Source organism: Styela clava, chromosome 8, assembly GCF_964204865.1.
Source record: "Styela clava chromosome 8, kaStyClav1.hap1.2, whole genome shotgun sequence".
Classification (NCBI taxonomy): domain Eukaryota; kingdom Metazoa; phylum Chordata; class Ascidiacea; order Stolidobranchia; family Styelidae; genus Styela; species Styela clava.
Genome location: NC_135257.1, coordinates 5,927,715 through 5,953,414, shown reverse-complemented (window position 1 = coordinate 5,953,414; position 25,700 = coordinate 5,927,715). Strand labels below are relative to the sequence as shown.

The following is a 25,700-nucleotide window of genomic DNA, read 5'->3' as shown; positions in this document are numbered from 1 at the left end:
GTTTATTTGCATCTTTATATGTGAGAAATTATACTTCAACCGAAGTGTTTTTGAGAATGCCAGGTTTTTTGGTCGTTATCCGGTGGATTTTCAACTAGAAGCCAGTTGTAAAATTGAAACACGACCACTAGCGAGTTACGCTCACCACCTTAGCGTTGTGTAACAAACTGGTTTATGGTGGCCCATCGTTGTCACGCGTAAAATTGAAAATAAAAATAAAAAATAAAATAAAAAAACAGAAATAAAAAAATTGTTGTGAAAAAACATAAAAATAATTAAAAAAAAAACGAAAAAAAAAATTAAAATTAAAAAAAAATAAATAAATAAAAACGAAAATAAAACAAAACAAAAAAAATTAAAAAAAAAAAAAAAATTAAAAAAAAAAAATTGAATAAAAAGAAAATAAAAAGGTTGACAACGATGGTCCGCCTCGTGGCCCATCGTTGTTACGCGTTTTTATTTTTAGAAAATTTGCTTCTGCTTGGGACCAACGTTGTCAGCCTTATCCTACGCGCACAAATGTGTTCCCTGGGTTTCAAACTCACTACTGATTTTTTGAGCAATATTCAATATGAAAATGTTCTATAAATTCTCCATGTTACAAGTTCAACAAGAAGTAATATATTTATAATAATGATAAGAGAATATAGAATTGAATACGAAAATTCGGAAAATTTGTTTTTACGTGTATAAGGTAATTTAATTGGAGAATGCTGCTTAACTACTCAGTTGACTAGACACTCGCGATGCCGGTACCGTACCGTCTTACCAAATACCGGTAGTCGGTTATAGTCGCTTTGCGTCTAACCGTACCAGTAGCCATACAATCACTTATGAAAGAATGGGAGATACGGATAGTCTCGTAGAATATAGACTACTGAAACACTCTCTGCGCCTGCCCCATACCGTACAGCCGTAACGTACCGATCCAGACAAATGATAAGTCGCCCGTGCTCAACCATTTATTTCAATCCATACTTCGATCCTAGTAGAATATAGTGAGTCGAGGTATGGATTGAAATAAAGGGTTGGGCACGGGCGATTTATCATTTGTCTGGATCGGTACGTTACGGCTGTACGGTATGGGGCAGGCGCAGAGAGTGTTTCAGTAGACTATATTCTACGAGACTATCCGTATCTCCCATTCTTTCACGATAATTGCATGGGTACCGGTACGGTCAGACGGTACCGTACCGGCATCGCACGAGTGTCTGAGCAGTTAAGCAGCATTTTCCAATTAAATTACCTTCTACACGTAAAAAAAATTTTCGTATCCAATTCTATATTCTCTTATCATTATTATAAATATATTGCTTGTGGTTGAACTTGTAGCATGGGAAATTTATAGAACATTTTCATGTTGAATTTATTGGATATTGCTCATGAAAATCAGTAGTGAGTTAGAAACCCAGGAAACACATTTGTGCGTGTAGGATTAAGCCTGACAACGTTGGTCCCAAGCAGCATCAAATTTTCCAAAAATAAAAACGCGTGACAACGATGGGCCACGAGGCGGACCATCGTTGTCAACCTTTTTATTTTCTTTTTATCCAATTTTTTTTTCAATTTTTTTTTTTTTTTTTATTTTTTTTTTTTTAATTTTAATTTTTTTTTAATTTTTTTGTTTTGTTTTATTTTTCAATTTTTTTTTTAATTTCAATTTTTTTTTTATTTTTTTTTTTCAATTATTTTTATGTTTTTTCACAACTCTTTTTTTATTTTCGCTTTTTCATTTTATTTTTTTCATTTTTTTTTTAATTCTACACGTGACAACGATGGGCCACCATACTGGTTCGGACTGACTCCGTTTTTTTTTTCAAATAAAGTAGTTACCAAAGCATACTTAATCGCACTAAGGAACTCACGAAATCAATCTCATGCATAAAGCGAATAATTTATTCCTTGTCGTTACGACTAACGAATTCACCTGTATACATTTTAAAATATTGATTGATGTTATTGAGTACACGTTCTCGATTGCTTCATCCCAAGGCGGTCGAATTTTTATCGACCACTGAAATAACGAATTTCGATTGGTAGACAAATTAAAATGTCCAGATATGATTGAACCGTTCTTGAATATGCGAAATAAATTGCAAAAAACAGTTACATCTGGTAGAATAACAACCAAATAAACATCCCTATTTGGAGCTAACTCATAGTATGTTATAGATATAAAAATTGAAAAAAAAAAATTAAAATCAGCATAATATAAAAGACAATTATAATTCACCATGAACATGTATACGGCACTGGAAAACAATGGAGTGAAGAGAAAATACTTGAAAACGAACCAAGTGTGGAACAAATATGAAAAACGAGAATGAAAATCAATTTTTCAATTAAACAAATAAAACAAATTTCGATTCAGAAAACTGTTTTGACGTCACATGAGAGCAGTGATCACATAAAAAGGAAAATTTCAATATAGACAAGCGTGCATTGTTTCAGCCATAGAGGGAGAGTTCAGAAAGTTGTGCAAGCTAGGCAAAACATATTTAAAAGGTATGTCGTTTGCGAGGACATTATTCTTCGGTCGCAAAGAGGAACCAAACGATTTTATTAATTTAAATGTGGGTGGGATTAATTTTGTAGCGAACAAAAGTAAACTCGACAGATATCCACTGAGCAGACTATGTAGATTACGAGACTGCAGGTAAGTTGGTGCTTCTGTGGAAATAATAAACTTTCTAGGCTGGATTCAAAAAAGAATATCAAACATCATTGGCGACCATACTGCAAACATTTTTCATCGAAGAAATGTTGCATCGCTGTGCCCATTTTACAGATATTATGATGTTCTTCTAACTTTCGGAATTCATCAAAAAAAGGTTGGAGTCGTCAAACTCGATTGCCTGTGAGATCTCACCCGTTCACTGTCAGCATATTTACCATACAAAAAAAATATATGTCCAGAGTCTATTTTCCAAGAATTTCAATACATGAACTGCTTTACGACTCGCGTCAATTGGCATTTACTAACGCGCAATTTCGCACTATAATGATTTATAGCCTATTCTCAGTAGCTCTTTGCCCGTAACTTCGCTCAGAGATCAATCTTCTATAATTCTGAGTGAGTGCGCGTGACATTTCTTTGAACAAATTTCCTTATAAGAAAAGGATTATATCGCTATTTTATGAATGTTTCGCTGATTCGTGAAGTTTGATAAACTGACGATATTATGAAAATACCGTGTAACAATATATATATCCAGCAAAACCATTCAGGTATGTATATTCGTCTACTTTGACAAAAGCACCATATGGTTCAGCTTTGTGATAGCATACAATGAACGGAAACGGTTTTATTTCAATTTGATAATATTTATGAATCGTTCTTCATAATTTATTATTTTCAAATAACTAGCGAGCTATACGATAGTGCCCACTATACAGTCTGTTGCAAACTACTAAAACGAACATGCTCAATTTGAGAAATTTTCACTTATTTCTCCAGGAATTTCGACAAATGCATCGATTTGTTGAGTGACGGGTACGACGAGGACGACGACGTATTTTACTTTGATAGAGATCCAGATTCTTTTCGCCTTATTTTAAAATGTTACGAAGGAAGTACGTATTTATTTATTGGTTTTCATTATATGTTTTTGTTATGTTACCTCACACTTACTTGCTTTTTTTATAATGTGATTATAACGCACTAATTGAAGTAGTGCTGTGGAGAATGGATACGCTCGTCACGGGCGCTGTTGTTCAATTGGCTGGGGGTTTCTACAAAATATTATTTAGTTCTCAATTTATACAGCTAGAATGCCATTTGTCTTACTGATATATATTGCAATCAGATTTATTATGAGTGTATAAAACCGACGTAATCCTGACAACAATAAATTCAATGATATATTGGATATACGGTATATCGGGTGTGTCCACATTACAGTTCGGAATCCTATCAAAATAAATTTGATTCAAAATCCACTTGAGATTAGTACTTGAAATCTCATGACTAGTTACAAACTTAGCAGGCGTATTCGAAGTATTTAAGAACGTTATGTATTATGCAAGATCGCAAAACCGGGAGCGAATATTGTGCCATATGAACAATTCACAATTTTATAAACACGAGTGTTCAACTACCACTAATCGCAGTAGCCAACGCGAAGTACACAAACTCTTTTATCTTTATCCTAAGCCATTTAAATCAAAATTATACAAATCCAGTCCCATTCCCGTAACGATCCACATCGACATCGAATGATGACGGATGAACCTGACGAAATGGCACAAGGTGGCGTATTATGCGCAAAAATAACCACATTTAGAATTGATACATCGTCCCCCGCAGGATTTTGTCGCGACAAAAATAATTCAGCAATGCGATCTATCCGAACACTTTGTGCCCAATAATTTGTAATGTCAACATAAATTCAAGCTCTATCACAGAATTGTTGCTACATGAGGAACTACAAAAACTCAACATTGTTTCTCGTTTACTATTTTTCAGAGCATCAAAATATGCTTTTCAATTTGCCATTATTTTCACAGTCAGTATCCACCTTCCACGATCATTATGTCCTTTACGATTTGCGGACGAAAAACGTTATTGGGCTGTTGAAGACGCACAGTTTGATGTATGTTGCCAGCAACGTTTTAAATCGGCCTCGACTTTTGTCGATGAGTTGGATGTTGAAGTACGAAACAAGGTTGAAGAGAAAACGTACAAAACTGAAAAAGCAGAATTGATTTTCACCCACATCAACAATTGTAAAGATGCACTGCAAAACCTTTCAAAGGTAATTTATATATTAGTTGATGTAAGATGCTATATACAAATACTTGAATTCGTTGAATTTTTTAAAAAACTTAGTCGCAGATTGAAGGAATGAGCAAATTTTCATTATCATGTTTCTGTATAAATTGGTACGCTTTTGCCTCATAGATTCCGTCGAGCTAGTGCTGAACAGAAGGCGTATTTTCTGGTAAAGATACCACGTTGATGATCATATATAAGAGCATACGTCTCTTGTTTAAAGCTCGATTGTTATAGTTCAGACCACATATGCCAAAAGGCAAGACTCCTGCAAGGAGTACTATATTGTCTATATTGACTTGTTTCTATCAATCTTCATTTCACGCTGAAAACATGAAGTCATCAATCCGTTCCACGAGCAATCAACGAGGATAAAATTGATTCTTATTTCGCATTATTGATTGAATCTATTTTACGGCAAAACTTATATATATATATATAGCAAACGTCGTTAGCATCCTAGTGCATAATTATTTCAGAAGATCCATCCAAGAGCATTTTTGTAATAGTACTATACACCTAACTCTTTCCCACGTCCATTTGCGGGGAGTCTCAAATATGTTGCGACCACACATGTCTCAATTACATGACTATCATTTTATATGAATACTCTAACCTTCGGCTAACGTATTATCTCTATCGTAACTCAGAATATAGTATAAATTCCACTTCATTTGCTTACTTAATCATAGCATTTGCCCCACAATATATATATATATATATACCTGCCCTCTCAGAACTGTGAGACAAGTAGAATAATTGGGTCAAATGTAACAAAGTGGGAACAATAGAGCTGGGTTCAAGTAAAATGACTTAACAGGTGATGGCCTCAAATAATCGTGTGAGCATCTTGAGCAATTGGTTCCATATAGTTTTGGTATCCAAGAGCAAAGAAGTCTTTTTTTCTAAATTCCCTTTTACTTTTATACTCAGTGATTTCACTACAAACCTCATCAAATTTCACCACCCTCCCCCCACTTTTGCGATGTAACGCCACACTTTAGTAGGCTACCTATATCATCTATAAATGTATTTAAATATTCAGTATGTGGTGCATATGACAGTGCATATAGTCAGTCAAATACATCCTCCGCCCATTTTCGTGCCAAGACTAAATTGAACAGAATTCTTACCCATTCCATTTGCAATAAAAGCAAGTCAATACGTAAAAACCTTCTATTTCGAAACAAAACAAGAAATGATAGTTTGTGTATATTGTCGTATATCTGTGTTGTTATATTTCAGTTGCACCTTCCTTGTATTTTTTACCACTGAATCTGCATAAAATCACCACCAAAACGATGTTTAAATAATATTAAATCGAAAGTTTATAGAATCAATTGTAATTTATCTCAAACTTTTTATTTTGCAGATTCGATGGTATATGTGGGGTATGTTTGTCGAACCTTCTTCCTGTTTTATCGGCAAAATATGGGCTGTTGTTTCAGTCGGATTCATCGTTATTTCATTATCTACTTTTGTACTTGGAACTCTTCACTGTTTTCAATCAAAGGATTCTTATGGAAATGAAATCGAAAATCCAGTAATTGAAACGATAGAAAAGGTGACGTTATTTCAAAATAAATAAATGTATAGAAGTGAAGGAAAGCACTGAGAACGTGATAAAAACGATATCAGATTCGAATATCATATTCTGAAGTGATTTCATGTTATGAATCATTAGGAATAGTATAATAAAATGACGACTCAAAGTTCTCAAAAGTGTACAACATTTATGATGATATTTGAATTAGCTTATAACGCAAAAGATTAGTATGGATCGTTACATTTCGGCAGTGATAGAATAAAACCCAAGCTATTGAAACAACATTCTTTTTACAAAACTTGTTATATCGTATTTGCATTCACAGGTTTGCATCACTTGGTTTACATTTGAATATTTGGTCCGTCTTATTATTTCGCCGAAGAAACTTCTTTACATTCGCCAGATCATGAACTTGATTGACCTTATCACAATAATGCCGTTCTTTGTTCAGCTATACTTCACACACAGTAGTGGAAATCATCAAGAACTAGAGTCTGTCTCTCATCTTCTCCAAGTATGTATCGCAATTCAAAGTTTATAGTATTTAAATTTGGCGACTAAAGTAATTATTAGGATTGGCAATGTGTTTTTTCGTTATTTTCTTTACTGAACAGAGAACAAGAGTTGAAGCTGTAGATAAATACTGCTCTGTGTTGCAAAAAAACAATCAGAAAATTCATTCGTCTGTGACTATATATGCGACGCGGCTCTTGAAGCTTATCTCATGCCTTCACATAAGCCAACATTAAACCAAAATGAAATAAATTCTTTGTAATACCAACGAAAAAGGTTAATTTCTCTGAAGCATTGATGGGAAATTATTAAGGAATTTCATATTCTCATGAATATTCCTTGAAGGATGATATTTACATAACAACGGTGCCCGTATCAACATAAAACGCATTGCATTCGGTTGTGGATTCATATCAGCAATCTTTTGTCGATCTCTGTCATTAGTCGGTATATACACATATACAGTTAGATAAATATATTCGAATATTATCAATGCGTTATTAACTCCATGTTCCAGCCATCTATATTTCAGATTTTCCGAGTCATGCGGGTTATGAGAGTGCTCAGACTTGGTCGGCATTCAGCAGGACTCCAAGTTCTTTGCAAAACATTCGTGCGAAGTTCGACTGAACTAGCTTTATTGGGAATGTATTTCGTTATTGGAATTGTGAGTACATAGCACGAACAAGAGTAATGTATCGCTATTTACGTGAACAATAAATTAGAATTAATAAATAAGTGCTTTCTTTCTGATGGAGCTATGTGTTTCGTAACAGTAAAGTAATGAAAAGCTTTCATTAAGTTCCAAAGTAAAAATAACTACGCCTTTTCACATGCGTTCAGTCTCACTGAATGTCCTATGCTAAAGTGAAATTAATTTTAGATTTAACCAAGGGTGTCGCTGCTCGACAACCAGTAATGGTTTTTCGCGCCATATTTTTTCCTCATTTTGTTCGTACAAATAGTATTTTAGTATGGTAAAAAATATTCTACTGCCTGACTACTCAAAAATCGCAGTTTCCAATCATTAATTTGCTAATATGCTCACATTATATACTATAGTATTTGCATTATTGGTACAGAAACATTCTCCAAATGCTGCGGATTAATATAATATTTATATTACGTTGGTTGGCGGTATCCGTTAGCAGCTTGTCCATGTGAAATTTATCGAAATTCAAAACATATTTCTATGTATCAATATTTCTATATTTTCAGATTTTATTGGCCACATTAGAATACAGCTTTGAAGATGAAAAATTTAGACATCTTGGCGATTCATTCTGGTGGGCCACTATTACTGTCACCACCGTTGGATACGGCGACATTACTCCTGATTCAGCCACAGGTTGGTCATATACTTTGATGCACTGCAACTAACTTTACTGTTGTACAAATATTTTATGCAGATGACGACAAAAACAGATAATAATGTTCACATTCAGGTAAAATCATTGCATCAATGGCATTTTTGATCGGTGTTTTAGCAATTGGAGTCCCAATCCATCCCATAATTGCAAACTTCACGTACTTCTATACAAGAACTCAAGAAATCGAATGCGCTTATAAACGGACAATGAAACGGAAGGTAAACGTTAGTAGTAAACTCCGAAGTGAATTCATTTACTGATTTGTGGTAACTTCTGGGTATAGGAACAGGTCCCTCCGTGAGAGTTACGTAATAATGACATTTCTAATTACGTAGCCATGTGCTCTAAAATGGATAAATGATAAAGTTCAGTTATAGGAGATACAATTCCGAGCGAACTTCGTTTGATAAAAGTGCGAAACGTAATCATAATGTTAAAAGTCACTGATCTAGATTCTAGAAGACAATAGCCGTGTATAGATATATATATACACCACATATACGAATACTTGTTCCAAATGGTTGGAGTACATGAATTGAAAATTATTTTGGTTTTAGGAACTGGATTTGTCTTTTGAAGAAAATGGCAGAACTTCTATTATGGGAATCAAACAAGAACATAAGGTTTCAATAAGTAGCACTACAAGAAAAATGAGCGTAACTCAGAGAGCAAGAAATATATTATTTAACGAGTCAAAATCTTCGGATACTCGACGTATTCTAAAAACCGATTCTCGACGTTCCTCGGCAACATCGATTTTTCCTGATTCTGAAAATACCGTTAGATTGCATAATCAATGTCGTTGTACACTTTGCGAAGAATCTATTGCGTGATTTTTTTCCGTGTTGAAAATATTGATATCCAAACTCATTTTGTACACCATGTATTATTCATTGTGTTTATTTAGTTATTGATATTATATTTAATTATAATTGATTTATTTTATGAGTGCGTGCTTTTTTAAATTTGAGATATATACTGTTTTCGACCTGTCGCAATTTATTGACACCATTATCAGTCGTGTTGAAAACTGTAGAATTGAAGATGGATTTTTGACATAGCTGCTTATACAGCAGAAACAGAGTTCCCAAAACACATCTTAACATCAAAGACAAACATCTAATCACAAAGCAATGTTCTTCGCTCCTTGAGGCTGACCTTGTAACGGCGTGGATGGCCAAGCCACCTTCAAATCTTCCCAAACATATTTTCATGGAAGAATCACTTTTGCTACGAGTGAAGAGGAGACTCCATTTCATTTGATGATTCTTTAATTATTAATACAATCGCTACTAATTATCTATTTCTAGTGAGAGATGTCATATAGTTCGACAGAAGCATACGGCATTCACCGATAGTGACATTAAATTATTTTCAATCAAATATTCTAACCTTGGTAGTCCCTGCACGATAACCGGCTTAGAACGTAGGGGCGTCAGTCCACTTGATTTTGTTGTAAGTTTTTTTTTCGACCTTTTCTGTTGTAGACACAATCTTCTGAATATTGACGTAAAATATTTCAGATAAATACGATGAAATCCATTATGCCGACCATATATGGGTGGTTTGAGGGTCGGAACCCCTGCCTAACTGTTGCGTTCTAACTTGGCTCTTCATCGAAAATTCCTGCCAATGCTTCTATTTCTATATTTTCCGATATTTTTAAAGAATATATAATCAATATGTCGTACAAAACATTTTGATCTTTGATAATTCACTATTTTCTTGCAATGAATTTTATGCCATTTGCAAATTAAAATCCATCTGAACTGGGGCCAGACTCAGCCCGTGGTTAGCCATTCCTTTGGGAAAATGCAGATGCTTTTTCGTCGTAAGATCTGCTCAACTAAAGCGACCTTATCGCATAACAAGTCAGCAACTCTCTCGCTCCTTTATTTTTAGCTACAAAATAAGCTAGAATGGGGCAACGGGCTTGTTTGAGTCACAGTTCCCGCGTTATTGTGCATAACACTTGATTCTTTTCATTCACCAAGCACACGAGAGAAAATACAGACGATAAACCAACAAAAAGCCCGAGGCAAACATCGGAAAACTCATCCAAGCGTAAATACTCACTACGCGAGCGTCTTGTAAACTTTTGAAATCAGTTTGTGAATGCTCAACTTTTGAAGTTGTTTTCTGCTTGGGTCGTGAACTATTTTTAGATAGATTATCTCCCCCAGTTATCAGGACGTTACCTCTATAATATAGCTGAAAGTAATGCTTACAACTATAATAATCTGAGGTTTAGTTTAGCGCCCAAAACGAATTATGTTGCTATGCTGCGGAACGCTGGTTTTTCTCGCGCTTCATACAGATTAGGGTGACTACTGCACTGTATCGAGATATATGAGATGCTTCGCTAAAAGCATTGATTGGACCAGTAATTAGATCCTGATGCTCGGCTTTGTCATATCACTTATGGTGAGCATAAGTTGCGCGACTAAGTAAAATATAATATTTAAGAGTTAGGGTAGGGAATGCGATTGATAAAGTGAAGTTCGCGCAAATGACACCAAAAGGTTAGTGCAGTAGGGAGTTGGATATACCTATGTAGTCGGGATACTCGGCAATCACGCAATGATACTCTGAGGGGTGGCGCGCAGAGTAGCTATCTGCGGTCCCTGAAAATAGTTAGTTCATCTTGCTCCTTAAGAATAAGCTGAGACACAGTATTTTCTTCCTCGACAATAGGAGAACCTTCATCAGTTTGAGTTAGTTGCATAGATTTTCATTGGTGCTAGAAAGTAACTGATAATTAATCTGATACAGATAGTACCATACATCGGTGATAAAAAACCTCTTGGATCATCGTATGAAAACTGTACCCATTTAATTCTAGGACTCATCGATATCAGTGTAAGAATATACTGTGTCACGCGGAATTGGTATTTTTCTCGTATTTCTCCGGTTTTGTCAATATAATTTTAGTGTGTCTATTTGAAGTTGGTTGAACCATGAAAAATTAAAAAAGTGTCATGTTCCAACCTATACTCGTAATTCTGATGAACAAGATAAATTCAACATTTCGACCCTTTCCTTTTGAATTAATGATAGAATTATTATTGGTATTTTCAAAAACGTGATATTTATACACTATCTTTATATCTACGACTAGTTTGAGAGCCGCACGCTATAGGCTTATCTGTAGCTCCGAAATCTTCCAAAATAAGCTTGTTTGTTGCATCAAGTGGCTAAACATAGCCGAGGGCGTTATATCCTCGTTTCATCGTAAAGTTGTGCCAATAAAACTTTGATATAACAGCCAAACATCGACTGTTGTTGTAAAACAGATGAAGTTAGACCGTCCATAATCCATATCTGCTTTTGACCAAGTCAAAGAGACGATATTAAATAAAGTTTTATAAGCGGGAGAGAATGTGACCCGATGAAAGTAGTCAATGGAGGTTATTGTGCCGTGTTGTTTTACACTGCTGATTCACCTTAGCATGAGTCAACTCGGACTAATTTTGATAAATTGAAATTTTCAATAAAAATCAGTTTGAACAATTTCCATGACCATACTTGTTTATACAATTATCGGTTAATCTCCCAGTACAGTCTTGTCGAATATTTGGATATTTAATGGATGGCATATTAGAAATTGGATATTGCTGTTTTTAAATAATCTTCCTTACAAAAAGAAACTTTGATTATTATGTGTCAAATTTGTGCGTGAAGGAATAAATAGAAATATGTTCAATTCTGAAATGCTACATAAAATTTTAATTGAATATGCAGCTGATTCCTCATCAGAAAATATTTCAAATTTTCTAAATTTTATTACACCATTTGGTGGGTGATAAACTGTTTTTTTATTGAAGAAATCCATCAAAGTGTTAGAATGTTTTTGTCGAATCTCTTTCTTTTATTGACATATATATGTGATATAAAAACAAAGAACCTCCCGATCGTAGAAAACTAAGCGTTCAAAAATATAAAATTTATTTTTATATATATTGAGATAATTGAAATAAATAAAATGCCTAAATCATCCTTTTATTAACTTAGGTTCATTCCCAAACAAGGGATATCAGGATTACGCTAGAAATGAAATGCATTTGCGTCACTGGGGTAAAATCGCGATTTGAAAAATCATTCATAAATTGCTGGATGTGATTTTGAATAAATACTGAGGTCGAGGGGTTGGTTTTGCGCCGTTAAACTTGGAGCGAAGATAATAATAATTTGAGGAACTATTTGGATTTGGACGGTTGTCAAACAATTCTACTCGACTCCATTATTTACTTGCAAGATTGAAGTTTCTAGCATCGTGTGGCGTCTGCCCCACAGAGCTGTTAAAAGCGATTCACTAGACCATGGCGTCGTAGAAGGGCATGCTAAAATTATAGGGGTGGGTGTCTGTTTCTAATACAGGTTAGTATGGATTTTGATATTTTCGGAAGCTTTCATTTAGTACTTTGATTGAGTCGTTATAACTCTTAATCTCCTACACGAAGTTTATTCTTTCTTTTAATGTATTTCATCAAGGCTCACAACTTGTTTCAAATTTTGCTTTTCCCTACCAAACAAAATTTTGGAAATCATAAATGCATATTAGATGCAATATTTATGTTACCCGAGCAACTTTAATTTCATAATTTTTTTCAACTATGTAGTAGAAATGTGTCGCTCTTTCGACGTAAAAGGTGTTAGCATAAAATAAAAATTATTTAATTATTACAAAAACGTGTTTATTGTTATAAAAAATATGAAAACGTTTTATGCCTGATTGACTTCGATGAATCTCAAAATCAACGTACGTTACGCCCATCAGTTAGTCATTTAAAGTATTTTGGCGAACTTAGTATATAATAATATTAATTACAGCCGATATTGACTACCCATACCCTCTCACAACTTAACCTTTATGGGTATCAAGTTTAATTTAAACCGTCTGGCCTTGAACAAATATTAGAAGGTTACAGTATAAACTTCAATAAATTCAACACGAAAATCTAGAAGATGTTTTCATATTTGAGCCAAAACCGAGAAAACAAACTTTCTCCGCCGTCTGCGGTTTTTTGCACTGATCGCTGACTAACCTAATGAAGCATAATACCGTCTTTTATATTTTTAAAGTCACTTTCTGGTGTACTCGGTACAGAGATCGTTTGTGGAGATTCGAACTACCGTAAAAGGTTATTAATAGTTATGCCCTGATATTTTGGGTAAGGCGGCCGTTATGTCAAATCTTTTTATGAGCAGCCTACTACCTGATATATATACATTTATTGTGCCTGGAATTTTTAATCAAAGGCTAAAAGTATTCAAAATACGACGTCAAAACTAGTTCAACTACACTATGTTGTGTTGTGACAAGCTGTCACATGTGGCGTGTAAGCATTTTGCTACAAACACGCACCTTACGAACTCTGGATCAAATCCCCGAATTTTGTATGTGTATCTCGGAGGAAATATTATTAATAAATTAATATTTAAGCTTCGTATAAACAAATTTTGTGGTCAGTGGAAATCCAATGATTTACAGTAGGGGTGTGCAACCTGCCGACCGCGGACCAAATGCGGCCAACAAGGAAAAATTATGCGGCCCGCCGGGAAGTGCAAATTTTAGATGGTGTGCGGCCTGCGAGAAGTTTTTAACTTGGTTTAATCTGATACGTGAGTAATTCCTTTGCGTTGCAAAGCCGATATCGGAGTCCAATTTATTATCTATGTCTGTGACGTTACAATGCCCTAAACGCTAGTTTGTGCAAACAACGCAAGCCACAAGATCAACAACCAAAATTTTTGTTTCTGGAACTACTAGAAAGCGTAAATGAAGGATCGGCCCGCGGTTTCACCCGGTTATTTGTATCCGGCCCTCATGTATTAAAAGGGTTGCACACCTCTGATTCACAGTATAATAATAACAACAATAAACGCGCATTAATTTAGTCGATGTCGCTATCCTTCTGTGTATAAATCTTAGCAGAGAAATTCGTTTTCTGGGAAATGATATAAAGACCAAGAATATTACCCTTTCGATAAAGTATAGCAGTCATTATGAAATTCATAAACATAGTATTGGGCTATTGGCGAATGTCAAGAAAGGGAACTCATTGCACAGCTGTTGCTGAATTTCTCAAGAACATCTACTTGACTGATATAGACAAGTAAAAATGCAAAGACGATATTGACAATTCTAAGAAACCACTTGACAAATGAAGTTTTGTACACGGTTGAGTAGTTTTTAAGAATCCTACTTTACCAATGACCCATCCGCAAGTGTCGTATTATAATTTTGATTAGTGCGCTGTGCAAATATCATTTATAAGCAAATTCGTCAATGCTGAGTCTTGTGATGCCGCTCAAGTCAAGCTTTCGTTTCAATATATCGGTATAACAAAGCCAAGTAACTTAAACACATTTTGGTTTAATCTAATATTTTTTGTAAAATTTCATAAAATGTACTTAAATATGTGCTTTAATATTAGCCACTGAATATACTTCATGAATTTAATATATTTTGTAAAATTCAATTGTTTTGTATTGCAGATTCATACACTGTACAATGTGGCTAAATAGTTACAGCATTCATATATACATACTTCTAGTTCACGTTGTTATATTTGACTAAAGTTGCCGTTTTTTGTTTATTTCTTATGCTTATATTTTCAGATCATGTAAATTTAAATCTTTGCAGCCAAAGTAGGGATGGGAGGCTAACATGTACAATATTAGATCAAACTAATTCACCACTCGAGCCTCTGCAAACTTTGAGAGGGCATTTACAATTCGCAAATAATGTTCAAGACGCTTTGTTTGCTTTGCCTGATCCTTTGCTGCCGCTTCGTTATCGGACGTCTTCCCGTCGATGTTTTACCCATAAACACATTTACACAATCAGGTAAGAAGAATTTTCAATCTTATAATACCCACTGTTTTGATTCTAGTATTCTTACACAAGTTTGGTTAAAATCTTGTCATTAAATCTCAAAAGACTGTATTTTTAGTTTGACAGTTTGTATATTCTGTTACACGTTAGCAAGAAATTCAAAAATCCCGATATAGATATCAAGACCAATGAATGACCATGAACCATGACCACAGGGATAAAAAGCGAAGCGCGTTATTCTGAATGCTAAGCAAAGAGTTGACAAACATTTGCCATGCAATAACACTCCAAATATATTTTAATGAACAAGCAAGCAGACACTCGATCTTACTTTGCGCTCATTCAAAAGCTGTTTTCCAGTTTGACGTTGTCTGCCTCGTTTGCCTTGGTGTGGGTTGGCGAGGTTAAAGCGGCAAAACCCTTTCCATCGCCTTTTTATGCACCTATGTTCGCTATTTCTGTGGATTGCTTGAAATTATGTACAAGTTGAACTGGGCAAGTCTGCTTAATAATAATCGGTTGCTGAAGTAGAGATTTCATGTTTCATGCCGATTTGAAATGTTTTGATGTGGGCTGGAAGTAATTTCTTTACTTGTCTTCCAAGTTCCAACTATTCATCGAAATAACATTTGCATACTCATGTGCGGTATATATTCTGAAGTTCAAATTCTAGTCGAAACAAAATGGGCTATTATCATTTTGGAAGCGTGAATTTGATGGATAATGTTTATATTGTTCATTGCCAATATTAATAGCCTAACAATAAATTAATCGCACGGTTTTCAGACTTGATATTTCTTATCTTAAAATTGTCAGTTCCTAAATTCTTTAAGTGCATCTGGATACTCGCCTGAGTCATCGTAAAAATTTCGAGCTTTATGAATAATTACCATGAGTGAGTGAATAATAGCGAGTAGTATATTTTGAAAACATAGCGATGAGTGACGGTATTCATTGTTCACCGACCACTTCCTTTCATGCCCGAGAGCGTGAATCGAAATTTAGTTTTCAAGCAAAGATGGAATCGCGTAAGGGCCGTTTATAAAGCGCATCTCATGTTCTGTGTTTGGACGGGGGTGCATTAGGAGTGCCCGTTTATTCGCTGTAGCCAAATCATTGGATTACCGCGCGTGTTGGCGGGACTGATAAGAGCTTTGTTGTATTGGCCTCTCTCATATCGAGTTACTGGAACGAAAGCCTTCAAGAGTTGGCTTACATGATAAGTTTTTGTCTAGCGTACTAACATGAAACTACTAAAAACGAGCATGTTGAATTTGCTGTATATTCCCGTTTCGGCGAGTCGTCTGTATAATGTTTATTTGAAGGGCGTAACGACTCATCACTTGACAATTTATTTGGCTTTAGCCCGTTTAAAAATACAATATTAAACACATCCTGCCTGTATTTTTGCAAAAATGACAACGAGCACAAGACCCTGACGATTTTAGGTGATGATATATTGGGCATGTTGAATGTAATAACACAGACTATCCCTTCGGGTAATCGGGTTGTTGACAACTCCGCTTTCCGTTAATTCTGTTTCTTCAAATTTAGCAGATGTTAACCACGAATGCGGTTTGTGTAATAGAATAAAGATTATATAGACCAAATTGATTTGAGGAAAAATTATATTCAGATAACCTATAATTATTTGCTTTATTTTATTTCCACACTTGCAAGAATCCGTATGCGTTTGGTGCTTGGTAAGTGCTTGCAATTTTTCAATTTGTTTGTCTTTGGGAAAATGGAAAATTTGTTTGCATTGTTTATCAAAATATTTAGTAAATATTTGCATCAAACATGAATATTGTAAAGTTTCTATATAAAATAAAATTACTGCAATTTCTTGACATCTCATAGACTCATACTCAAATTAAATTCCTCCGTGAATAATGAATATTTCTGTTCATCACCCCCCCCCCCCCAAAATAGCTTTATGATTAATGACGAATTACACACAGTCAAATATAAGATTTTCCATTTGGCAAACAATGTATTTTTTGTGCAACGGCTTTTACACAATTTTATAGTTACGTTTGCGACTTAATTATATGGAAAGTATCTGGGGTAATCATATTGAGAACTTGCATGAAAATTTGGCTAACCCCCTTCGAAGCAATATAATTTAATTTCGAACTCAAAGAAGTATTTTACCTAAAGTCTTGAAGATCTTTTTCGGGACTTTCGTGATTTATTCTTTATCTGTCTATTTCATGCTTCAAATCTCCACCAAAATCCAGTCTGAATTATAACTTCGATTCCAATTGATGCTTTGATCGGAGTTGTATACAGTCTCCATCGATACAGCAAATTGTATGATACGTCTGAGTATGAAGATGTCTTCATAACGGAACGTCTTTAAAACTTTTTATTAAACCTATCTTCATTATGAGGTTCGCATTTTCCTCACAATCGTGCGAAAACTATAACGGATTAATGGCATTTCGATACCGCAGTATATATGGTGTGTAACTAGATAACTTATCGCGCGTCAGGTCCGTCGAATTGATGGATTTAATGTCAAAAAGGTCGACACAATTACTGTTGTGATGAAACATGTGCAATGATAAATAAGTAATATTTCATTATAGTTGTCTGGGTGGTGGTTTGGTAGGGTTTTGTTTTATAATTACGGTAGTTCTGCAAAGGCCTCGTTGCAAATCATTGCGCCCATGAATTCTATGCTGTATATGCTAGGTATCCCAATATGGTTAAGCTTGAAACGCTTTTTCTGGTTTTTTATTCATTTGAATTTTATGCAGGCTCACTCGAAAGTAAGATTCATTAAACGCACTTTTTTCCCCTTAGGTTCAATAATTGTAACTAATCTTATCTGATTCATTCTTAATTTTGTCCACACACTTGTTTTGGTGGCACACTTCCAAATACCATATTTTGTGCTCACCAAAAGTTAAAGTTATTTTTCGATACTTCGTCACTAAAGAATAATCCTTCATTAAATTAAGTGAATTATTGCAATTAGCTATATTGAAATTGAGTTGAAAATTTATCGGTTAACTTAAAACCCCCGTTAAGAAGTAACAATGACATTCATTGGCTATTTAATATGAACTTTCAGACAAAAACAAAAATGATTGATTGATACCATCTGATTTATTATATTATATTTACGTTTCACCTATAGTTTATGTTTTCCACACAGAAACATGTGGCCAAAACTTTTCTTAATATTTTATTACAGTAATTAAAGACGTTAAAATAATACTAGTAATATTTATATAAGGCTACTTATGTAAATAAACAGTATATTATAATATAAACATATTATAACAAGTCGAATGGTTTCGTGCCAACAGATTATTTTGATAGTGGGGATATCAGTCATCAAGACTCTTTTCACAGTAATATTGTAAAGGCTGAACACAATTTTATTTTATATGTAACCCAAATACGGCTGCTTCCTTTTTCAAAACAATAATGAAGTAAAGTGTAGATATTCTTCTAACTATAGTCATATCAGGTATTCATATCTGTGAGATTGGATCAATTATTCGGATATGTTCTGTCAGTTTTTACTCGTACAAAGTTTTCACGATTTTAGTATCTGGCAATTGGATTAGATGAGTGAAGTCTTGTGACTGAAAGAATCACGTAAAATGGAAAACATTTCGTTATCGCTATCGACATTGTCGAATCTTATTATCTTCTATTTATTTATGTTTGTCTGAAGTACTAGTACATATTAACGCTTCTAAAACACGTATAAACAAGATTTTTTGAAGTAAACAACAACATAAATGCCGCATGTTTTCATCTTGTGGGCAGTCACAAACATCCATATTTCAGTTCCTCTTTACGTATTTTAAGTATACACAAAGAAGTGAAATTGAAAGTGTTTTCACTACGAATCCGCCGATGGACGAACAAAACAAAACATTGGCATCCATTTTTGACTGTGTTGCATAATCATTATACATGCCATCAGTAATCAGGATTTAATTTTCAAGTGTGTTCTGTTTTTCCACTGAAACACTAAATTTGAACGAAAATTATATTTCCATCTAAACGCAATTGGCTGTATTATGCCACCGATGAACTAGGTCGATTTTCTATGAAATTCGTTTATTGTTAGTCGATAATGATCGCTTAAATCAGATATAAAACCAACAGACGAATAAAAATACAAAACAAACCATCCTGTATCAGGTCCGGATGAAAATCGCTGACATCTCTTGTTTTTTCCATGTTTTGCAAATTTGTATATAATTAGGTTTTATTTTCGAATTTTTTTTTTTTTTGATAAAATTAATAACATTATTATTTGAGGAAGACATTCTATTATAATTTAAAAATACGAATTCAGGTATTTTTATGCAAACATTGTTATTAATCTATTTCAACAACATTTTCATTATCATGATAGCTTCTTCAATTGCTAGTGTTGTCTTGAACGGGTGTCTTAAAAATGTCGTGTGCACAAGTATGGGTCAAGTGATGGACGTGACATTTTATGACCCACCTTTTAAGTTGGGTGACGGGAATGACCAAGACATATTTTGAAATATATATTGCAGAATGTTTTGTTACGAGTTTTAATCGTACGAGTAAAAATGCATTGCTATATCTTGAAAAGAATTTACACCATTAGTGGGTCTTCATTATCGGAAGGTGCGATTAAGGTTATACAAGAAGCTATCTGAGATTTCTTAATTACTGAAATAATGAGCAGCATGCAATGTCAACATGACCAGGTTACCATGATAAGTGCTTTAGCCCAGTACACTCATAATTGTGTTAGAATACATTTTATAAAACTAAGATTCCTTAATAATGAACGAAAATTTTAACCATAGAACGTATGTTGAACGTAATAACATATCGTTATAAACGGTTTCGTTTTTACCACAATGAAATGCAGTTTTCAATCCTTCAGTCTGACCAAAAAAGGTTGTTGCCAAGACACAAAAGATATTACCAAATTACATCTTTAAACTGTTTTTGTATTTTCAGATTCTCTTCCCGTGTCTCTATTCTCCGGAGTTTATGGAATTGTACAAGTGGATCAAAATTACTATGTTTTGTCAAAGTAAGTAGACCAAGAAAAACTCAGTGTTGGTAATTTTAGGCAAAATTACTAACATTTTAACCGACTTCGTCGGCTAAACACGAACCGAAAGAGAAAAGCGGGGTGGAATAGAGGTTCTTATTTACCAAAATTTCATCATACATAAAATTTAATTGAAATTACGATTTTTCCGAAGAGTAATACACCAATATTATGGGCTCAATATAATGCCTTAAATTGTCACCGTTTAAAGTAATATGAAAATTATGAACCACATTTAGAAAGTAAAAGTGGATAAACAACGAAATGTAATTGGTTTCATTATCTATAAAAAATGCTGCATTTACTTTTGCAAATCAAATTGCGGCAACAAAAGTGGATTGGAGAGTAGACATGTAGGGGCGATGGCCATGGTTCCCTTTTGTGATACTACACGTTTTATACAAAAGTCATTAGTTTGAAAAAAATGAGCAAATATTACTCTTTATGCGTTTTGACACAATATTTTTTGTAGACATAATTCTGCCATTTATGTCCAGAAATCTCATTTAATGTCACATAATCATATCCAATGTGCTTTTAATATTGGTTAATCCTCTAATTATTAGAGATTTCCCCTAATACCTTCCCATGGATACTGCGATATGTCTAAGGGCGGCAGGCTTAATAACGGTAATAGGCTATAAGGCGCAAAATTTAAATCTATGATGTATTTTAGATATGTGCTTGCAAAATTGTTTCGACATTTAGGAATTTTCTTGGGGCAGCATTACCGACAGGCAAGGTCTTGCGATGCTGCAACTCGTAGAGCCTTCACTCCTTACGTTATTGTGTCAAACGTTTATGAGGCAAGGGCTTTAATAAACTTTCTTGCTTAAATCGTTGCATGAAAGTTTTTCGCTATTTTTACGCCAACACTACTATAGTATATCCACGCTCCACAATCCACGCTCAAAAGCAACCTTGTAGACTTTATTTTTGGTGAAGATTTAAACACAATCATTGTTCATCTATAAACGCAATGAACAACTATTTTGGTATTTGTATTTGTAGGCTTGCTATTTGTTGTGATTTGTATCACCAAACCTCTATTAGCAATTTACCTTATTTATTAGCCTGTGGTTGGGTATCCAACTATCGCACGTTTAGTCTTTTCTCTTCATTGACGTTGTATAGGAGTGTTTACTATCATAAACTTGTACTAGACTTGACTAGACTTGTATGTATGGGAGCGGTTAAACCATTCTTAGGTTTAAATAGGAAAATGTCAAATTAAAATACTCTTAACTGCAGGAGAATCGCTCTTTGGGCCTGAATTACATGATGTTCTTCGCACTTATAAACTTTATTATATGCTATGTATAATCTTGTCTAAAAATTTACATATAATGTCTTCAAAGAATTCGGGTTAGGTCAAACCCCCATTTTCATTTTACTCTCTAAAAATCTTTTAGTGTATTATTTCACATCAATAAATATGATCTACCAAAACGCTAGATATATATGTCACAGTAACCACAAAATACTGGTTGTAAGTATTTCATAGTGAATTTGCATGTATGCAACCCCACACTCAGTTGAAGGCTTATATCGTTAACTCGGGTAGCAGTTATAACGACGTTTATGATTAACCAAACTCCCAAGTTTTTGTCCTTTAATGCATCTTGGAGGTAAATTTTAAAGTTTTAAACCAGCCTTACAAGTGAATGTGCACCCTACAATTAGTCAATAGCTTAACCGGCTAATTAGAAATAAAAATGTCGTTAATTACCACTTTCTTAAATTAACTTTTTCATTATGTAACATTTAATAGCCTTCCTAAATCTTTTGTTGGTTAATCTTGCACGGATTAAGACGTTGAACAGGTAATTAATTGACGTAAGGAGAATTCGTTTCAATTTGATAAGTGCTGAGAACACCATGTGCACACATCAATGCTACGTTATATAGAATAATGAGAAGTCTAGATATTACAACGTCGGTTGCATAAAAATTTATCTTCGTTTTAATCAAACACAAACATAAAGCCTATTCGAAAAGTTTGATCATGCATTTTGTTTTTGGCCCAGCCGGATTCAGTTATTCAAAAACGTATTACATAACCGATCAAAAACATATTTGTAATGGCGTGTAATGCATTTATGCCCGCAAAATCTAACTACTAATACTTTCAGAAATGCCACACACAGCTTGTCAAACCAAGTTTTAGACAAGCTTCATCTTACGATCGTTTAATTACAGACCAGGCTGCATTTTTCTTCTGTAAAAAAGCATGACTGCGTTTTGTAAAGAATAAATTTTATGATAATTCTCATACCAATATCGGTATAATTTCCAGCACTAAGCAGCATTATTACTCGCACAGCATTCTTAATCAAAGCTGAAATAACTATTTGCGACGTCACGAACAAAAACCCAAGATGCTGCCAAGTTTTCACGCCTTTATTCTTTCCATTTATTATTAAGCAACGGTTCAATACTAAATACAAAATAAAAAATAAATTTTTTTTTTTTTGTTCTGTTAAAATAAAGTCACCTAATCAAGAGGATTTTCGGACGATTTAACACGTTTTGAAACACTGGTCCATGATCAACAATCAACATAACCAAAATGTAACTTGAAGCGAAAAAAGGTTTGCATTTTGGCTATCTCACTAAGATCCCAAAACAGCTAATTTCATAATTTTGACAATATCACAGTTCTATCTTGATAAATATTAATCCAGTGAACAAAAGAACGTTGTGATCCTCGTATAACTGAACCTTGTGGTGTAGACATATAAAAAGCCCTGTTCGTGCGTAATTTTTTATAGTTTAGTCACAGTTGGTATTAAAAATGCTGTAAATTCGCTGTAGTTTATGCAAGTATTTCAAAAATTAAAGTGTTGAAAAATGTATTGTAATTTTGCTGCAAATTGTTATAAGTGTAATATATAGGTGAAAATCGTAACTTTTATGAGTTATGATTCATATCATAAAATACCTGTTATAGTATTAAACTTTGACGTTTTCGTTGAATCATGAAATAATTTGTTATTTCTAATCATATTATTCTGAATAGTTATCGTTTGAAGTAATTTATTCCGGCGCATTATTATTATTCATAAAACAAATCAAAGCTTTACAACTAAAAAAATGTTTGAAGCCTCCAGCACGATGTTTCAACTGTAAAATGATTATCTAAAATACACTTAATCAGTGCTAGTTTGAAAAGCACGAGTCATATCTTTCGTGTCGTCTTTCTTACCTTAATTTGATGGAACCTTAGCTCTTATTTGTAAAAAAGCACGGTCGCATTATCTTTGGGGTTAAACATTGTTTGAAGTAAAAGCGTGGAAACACTATAATATTTTTGAATCATATTATCAGCATAAAAAATCACAAATATTATCACCAAATGACTTGTCAACTTTTAGGCAGCACGTTCCACCAGCATCTTTTGCGTACGGACAAAGTTAGTAGATAAAGAGTTTACTGTTTATATCATAAAAAATTATCTTTTGGATATTTATGCACGCCGTTTGCTGGATTTTACATTGCGCTGAAAGATTTTATAATTTTGTGAACTTGCTTTATGCTTATAGTACGCGCGTGGCCTATATTTATTTGGGCTTCTTAATTAAAAACATTGCACAACAATTCAATTATGAAGCTGTTCACTGTCACCATTTGGGTTGACTTACATTGATACAAGAACTGTGGGTTCAAAGTTTAAACCATCGTCTATTTGCAAGTGTGATCATGTCACGCTAGTCAAAATTAGATCATACCTCAAAATTTAAAAAAATGTTTTTTTTTTCGATACATTTTTTAGTATTTCTAAATATTGCTATCGCATGATTTATATCAATTGTCGAGGTTTTAACTGCAAAATAGATCCCATTTGACACTTCCATCGAAATTTTCAGCCAAGCAGAAATTTGGAATATACGAGATCCTTATCTAAAACGGTAAATATTAATATGTTTTCTCGCGCTTGGTGATAAGATTTAAATAGGAAAAAAGCATATCCAATGCAGCATTATACAGCTCAACAGGGTAAAAGCTTAATTTAGTTTAGATGTTATCGATTGCAGCTCGGATTATAAAACATACGAAAAAAGATATAATTTCTTCGCTCAACGCCAGCGTAGCTAATTTGTAGGCATTTGAGTTTATTTGCAGCAGACTTTTGAAAATTATGAAAATTCAATTGACATTTTACTATTATTCAATTTCATACACAAGAGCAACACCAAAATATACTCGCTTATTTTATCATTCTTTTTTCGATCATATCATAATATGTGTTGTTTTATCTGTATTTCAAGATTGTCAATAAATCAGTGTTTCATTTGTACCATACCGTATGTACGTACCTATGCACGCGCATCAAATCAACTGAAATTTTTAATTGTTTGTATTTAAATATTGCATAAAAGCGCCTCAAGGCAAGCTAAACCTGCAAAATCAAATGATAAATATAGAATACAGAGGTATCGTATTTTGTGTATACGACGATCCGCTTTGTATAAATACGTGCACAGTTTGCATTTGGGTATACTGCGAGAGGAAACATGTAAATCTTACTAGCATTTTATACTCGTCACATCATATCACAGGATTACTTCGTGCGAATAAAAACCGTGGCAATTCGGTCGCACATTCATCGTATAGAATCGTAAGACTTTACGTTACGACTTTACGTTATTAGGCTTTACTTACTGCTTTGAAAATATAGCCATGTTTTTTTTTTTTTAATATGGGACAGGTTCTTACCACATTGCATATCGATATTACCAACAAAAGTTATATTATGCGATTAAGTACTCATACAGCTACATTGTGCAGTAGCATTTGCCCATTCCTCGCACAGTTTCCATCGTATTTATATCAAATCAGTTCAAAGTATCTCACGAAAACTGCGTAAAATGCGGTGAAGATAACTACAATTTCAGTACAGATACCAATTCAGTGTATATTCCTACGATCAAGTGGGAACTGAAGTTTTATTGTGCCTTTGTCGATTTTCACCACCAGCTTCAAGCTTGATTGACATATGATGTTCTTATCCATAAAAGATTTACGTCACTTAACTATAAAATTTGTCAATCCCGTGCGATTTTCCAAAAGTATTGACAATACGACTACCTCTTTGTACTTTGTCTGTTTACAGGAATCAAGTTTCTTCATTGAAAGTGTCATCAGATCAAAATGGAAAAGCAGAACACAGAATACAAAAGGTGTTTTTGTCTTTTAAGTTTCAAATAAATTGTTGTTAATTCAGGGAAATTGAAAGAAGCAATGGTGCAATGATGTGTGTGGATGGGGGAATATCTGGAACACCAATTGAAGCTTTAGATGTAACGTGTGATCACATGACTTGCTGACGTTGAAGATTACGTTTGCTTGAAATATCAATATCACAACTCGTAAATGCACGGCGAACCTAACATTTATTTGGAAAATTGAAGCTCACCATTGGAGTTGGCAATTCAACTAAATGCACTAATTAGCTTTTGCGTCGTTGAACTAGGCTGTCTATCTACAAATGTAATCACACGAAAACGTAGTAGAAAAAAGTTCAAATTGCCAACTCCAGCTCAATTCAGAGTAAACCAGAGAGCGCCAAATTACATTTAACGATTCGTTGATTA

At 34.0% G+C, this 25,700-nt stretch overlaps 2 protein-coding genes across 5 annotated transcripts in view; both read left to right on the top strand.

The window, feature by feature from the left end:
* Positions 1 to 2,155: 2,155 nt before the first annotated feature.
* LOC120346645 (voltage-gated potassium channel regulatory subunit KCNF1-like) lies at positions 2,156 to 9,145 on the top strand. Of its 4 annotated transcripts, none has more exons than XM_039416416.2 (9): positions 2,156 to 2,656; positions 3,458 to 3,573; positions 4,507 to 4,754; positions 6,144 to 6,335; positions 6,769 to 6,831; positions 7,348 to 7,497; positions 8,049 to 8,178; positions 8,276 to 8,418; positions 8,758 to 9,145. In XM_039416416.2, exons 1-9 carry the CDS (start codon positions 2,508 to 2,510, stop codon positions 9,031 to 9,033), a joined length of 1,467 nt encoding a protein of 488 aa, XP_039272350.2. In that variant the 5' UTR covers positions 2,156 to 2,507; the 3' UTR covers positions 9,034 to 9,145. The 4 variants fall into 4 exon arrangements, with proteins under 4 accessions (XP_039272350.2, XP_039272351.2, XP_039272348.2 ...); XM_039416417.2 differs by having other exon boundaries at positions 2,160 to 2,656; positions 7,363 to 7,497; XM_039416414.2 differs by having other exon boundaries at positions 2,167 to 2,656; positions 6,643 to 6,831.
* A 1,218-nt stretch (positions 9,146 to 10,363) lies between these two features.
* Positions 10,364 to 25,700, top strand: part of LOC120345653 (uncharacterized) — a 28,597-nt gene continuing 13,260 nt past the window's right edge. The window contains exons 1-4 of the mRNA XM_039415183.2: positions 10,364 to 12,577; positions 14,822 to 15,050; positions 20,010 to 20,085; positions 25,220 to 25,286. Coding sequence (XP_039271117.2) covers positions 14,948 to 15,050; positions 20,010 to 20,085; positions 25,220 to 25,286 — 246 coding nt within the window. The 5' untranslated portion in view covers positions 10,364 to 12,577; positions 14,822 to 14,947. The remainder of the gene's footprint in view (positions 12,578 to 14,821; positions 15,051 to 20,009; positions 20,086 to 25,219; positions 25,287 to 25,700) is intronic.

Excerpts from the sequence above, each read along its gene's own strand:
- LOC120346645 (XM_039416414.2), top strand. The coding sequence starts at position 2,508 with ATGTCGTTTGCGAGGACATTATTCTTCGGTCGCAAAGAGGAACCAAAC. Across the intron at positions 3,574-4,506 it reads TTTAAAATGTTACGAAGGAA|TCAGTATCCACCTTCCACGA; the intron begins GTACGTATTTAT and ends TTATTTTCACAG. Across the intron at positions 7,498-8,048 it reads TGTATTTCGTTATTGGAATT|ATTTTATTGGCCACATTAGA; the intron begins GTGAGTACATAG and ends CTATATTTTCAG.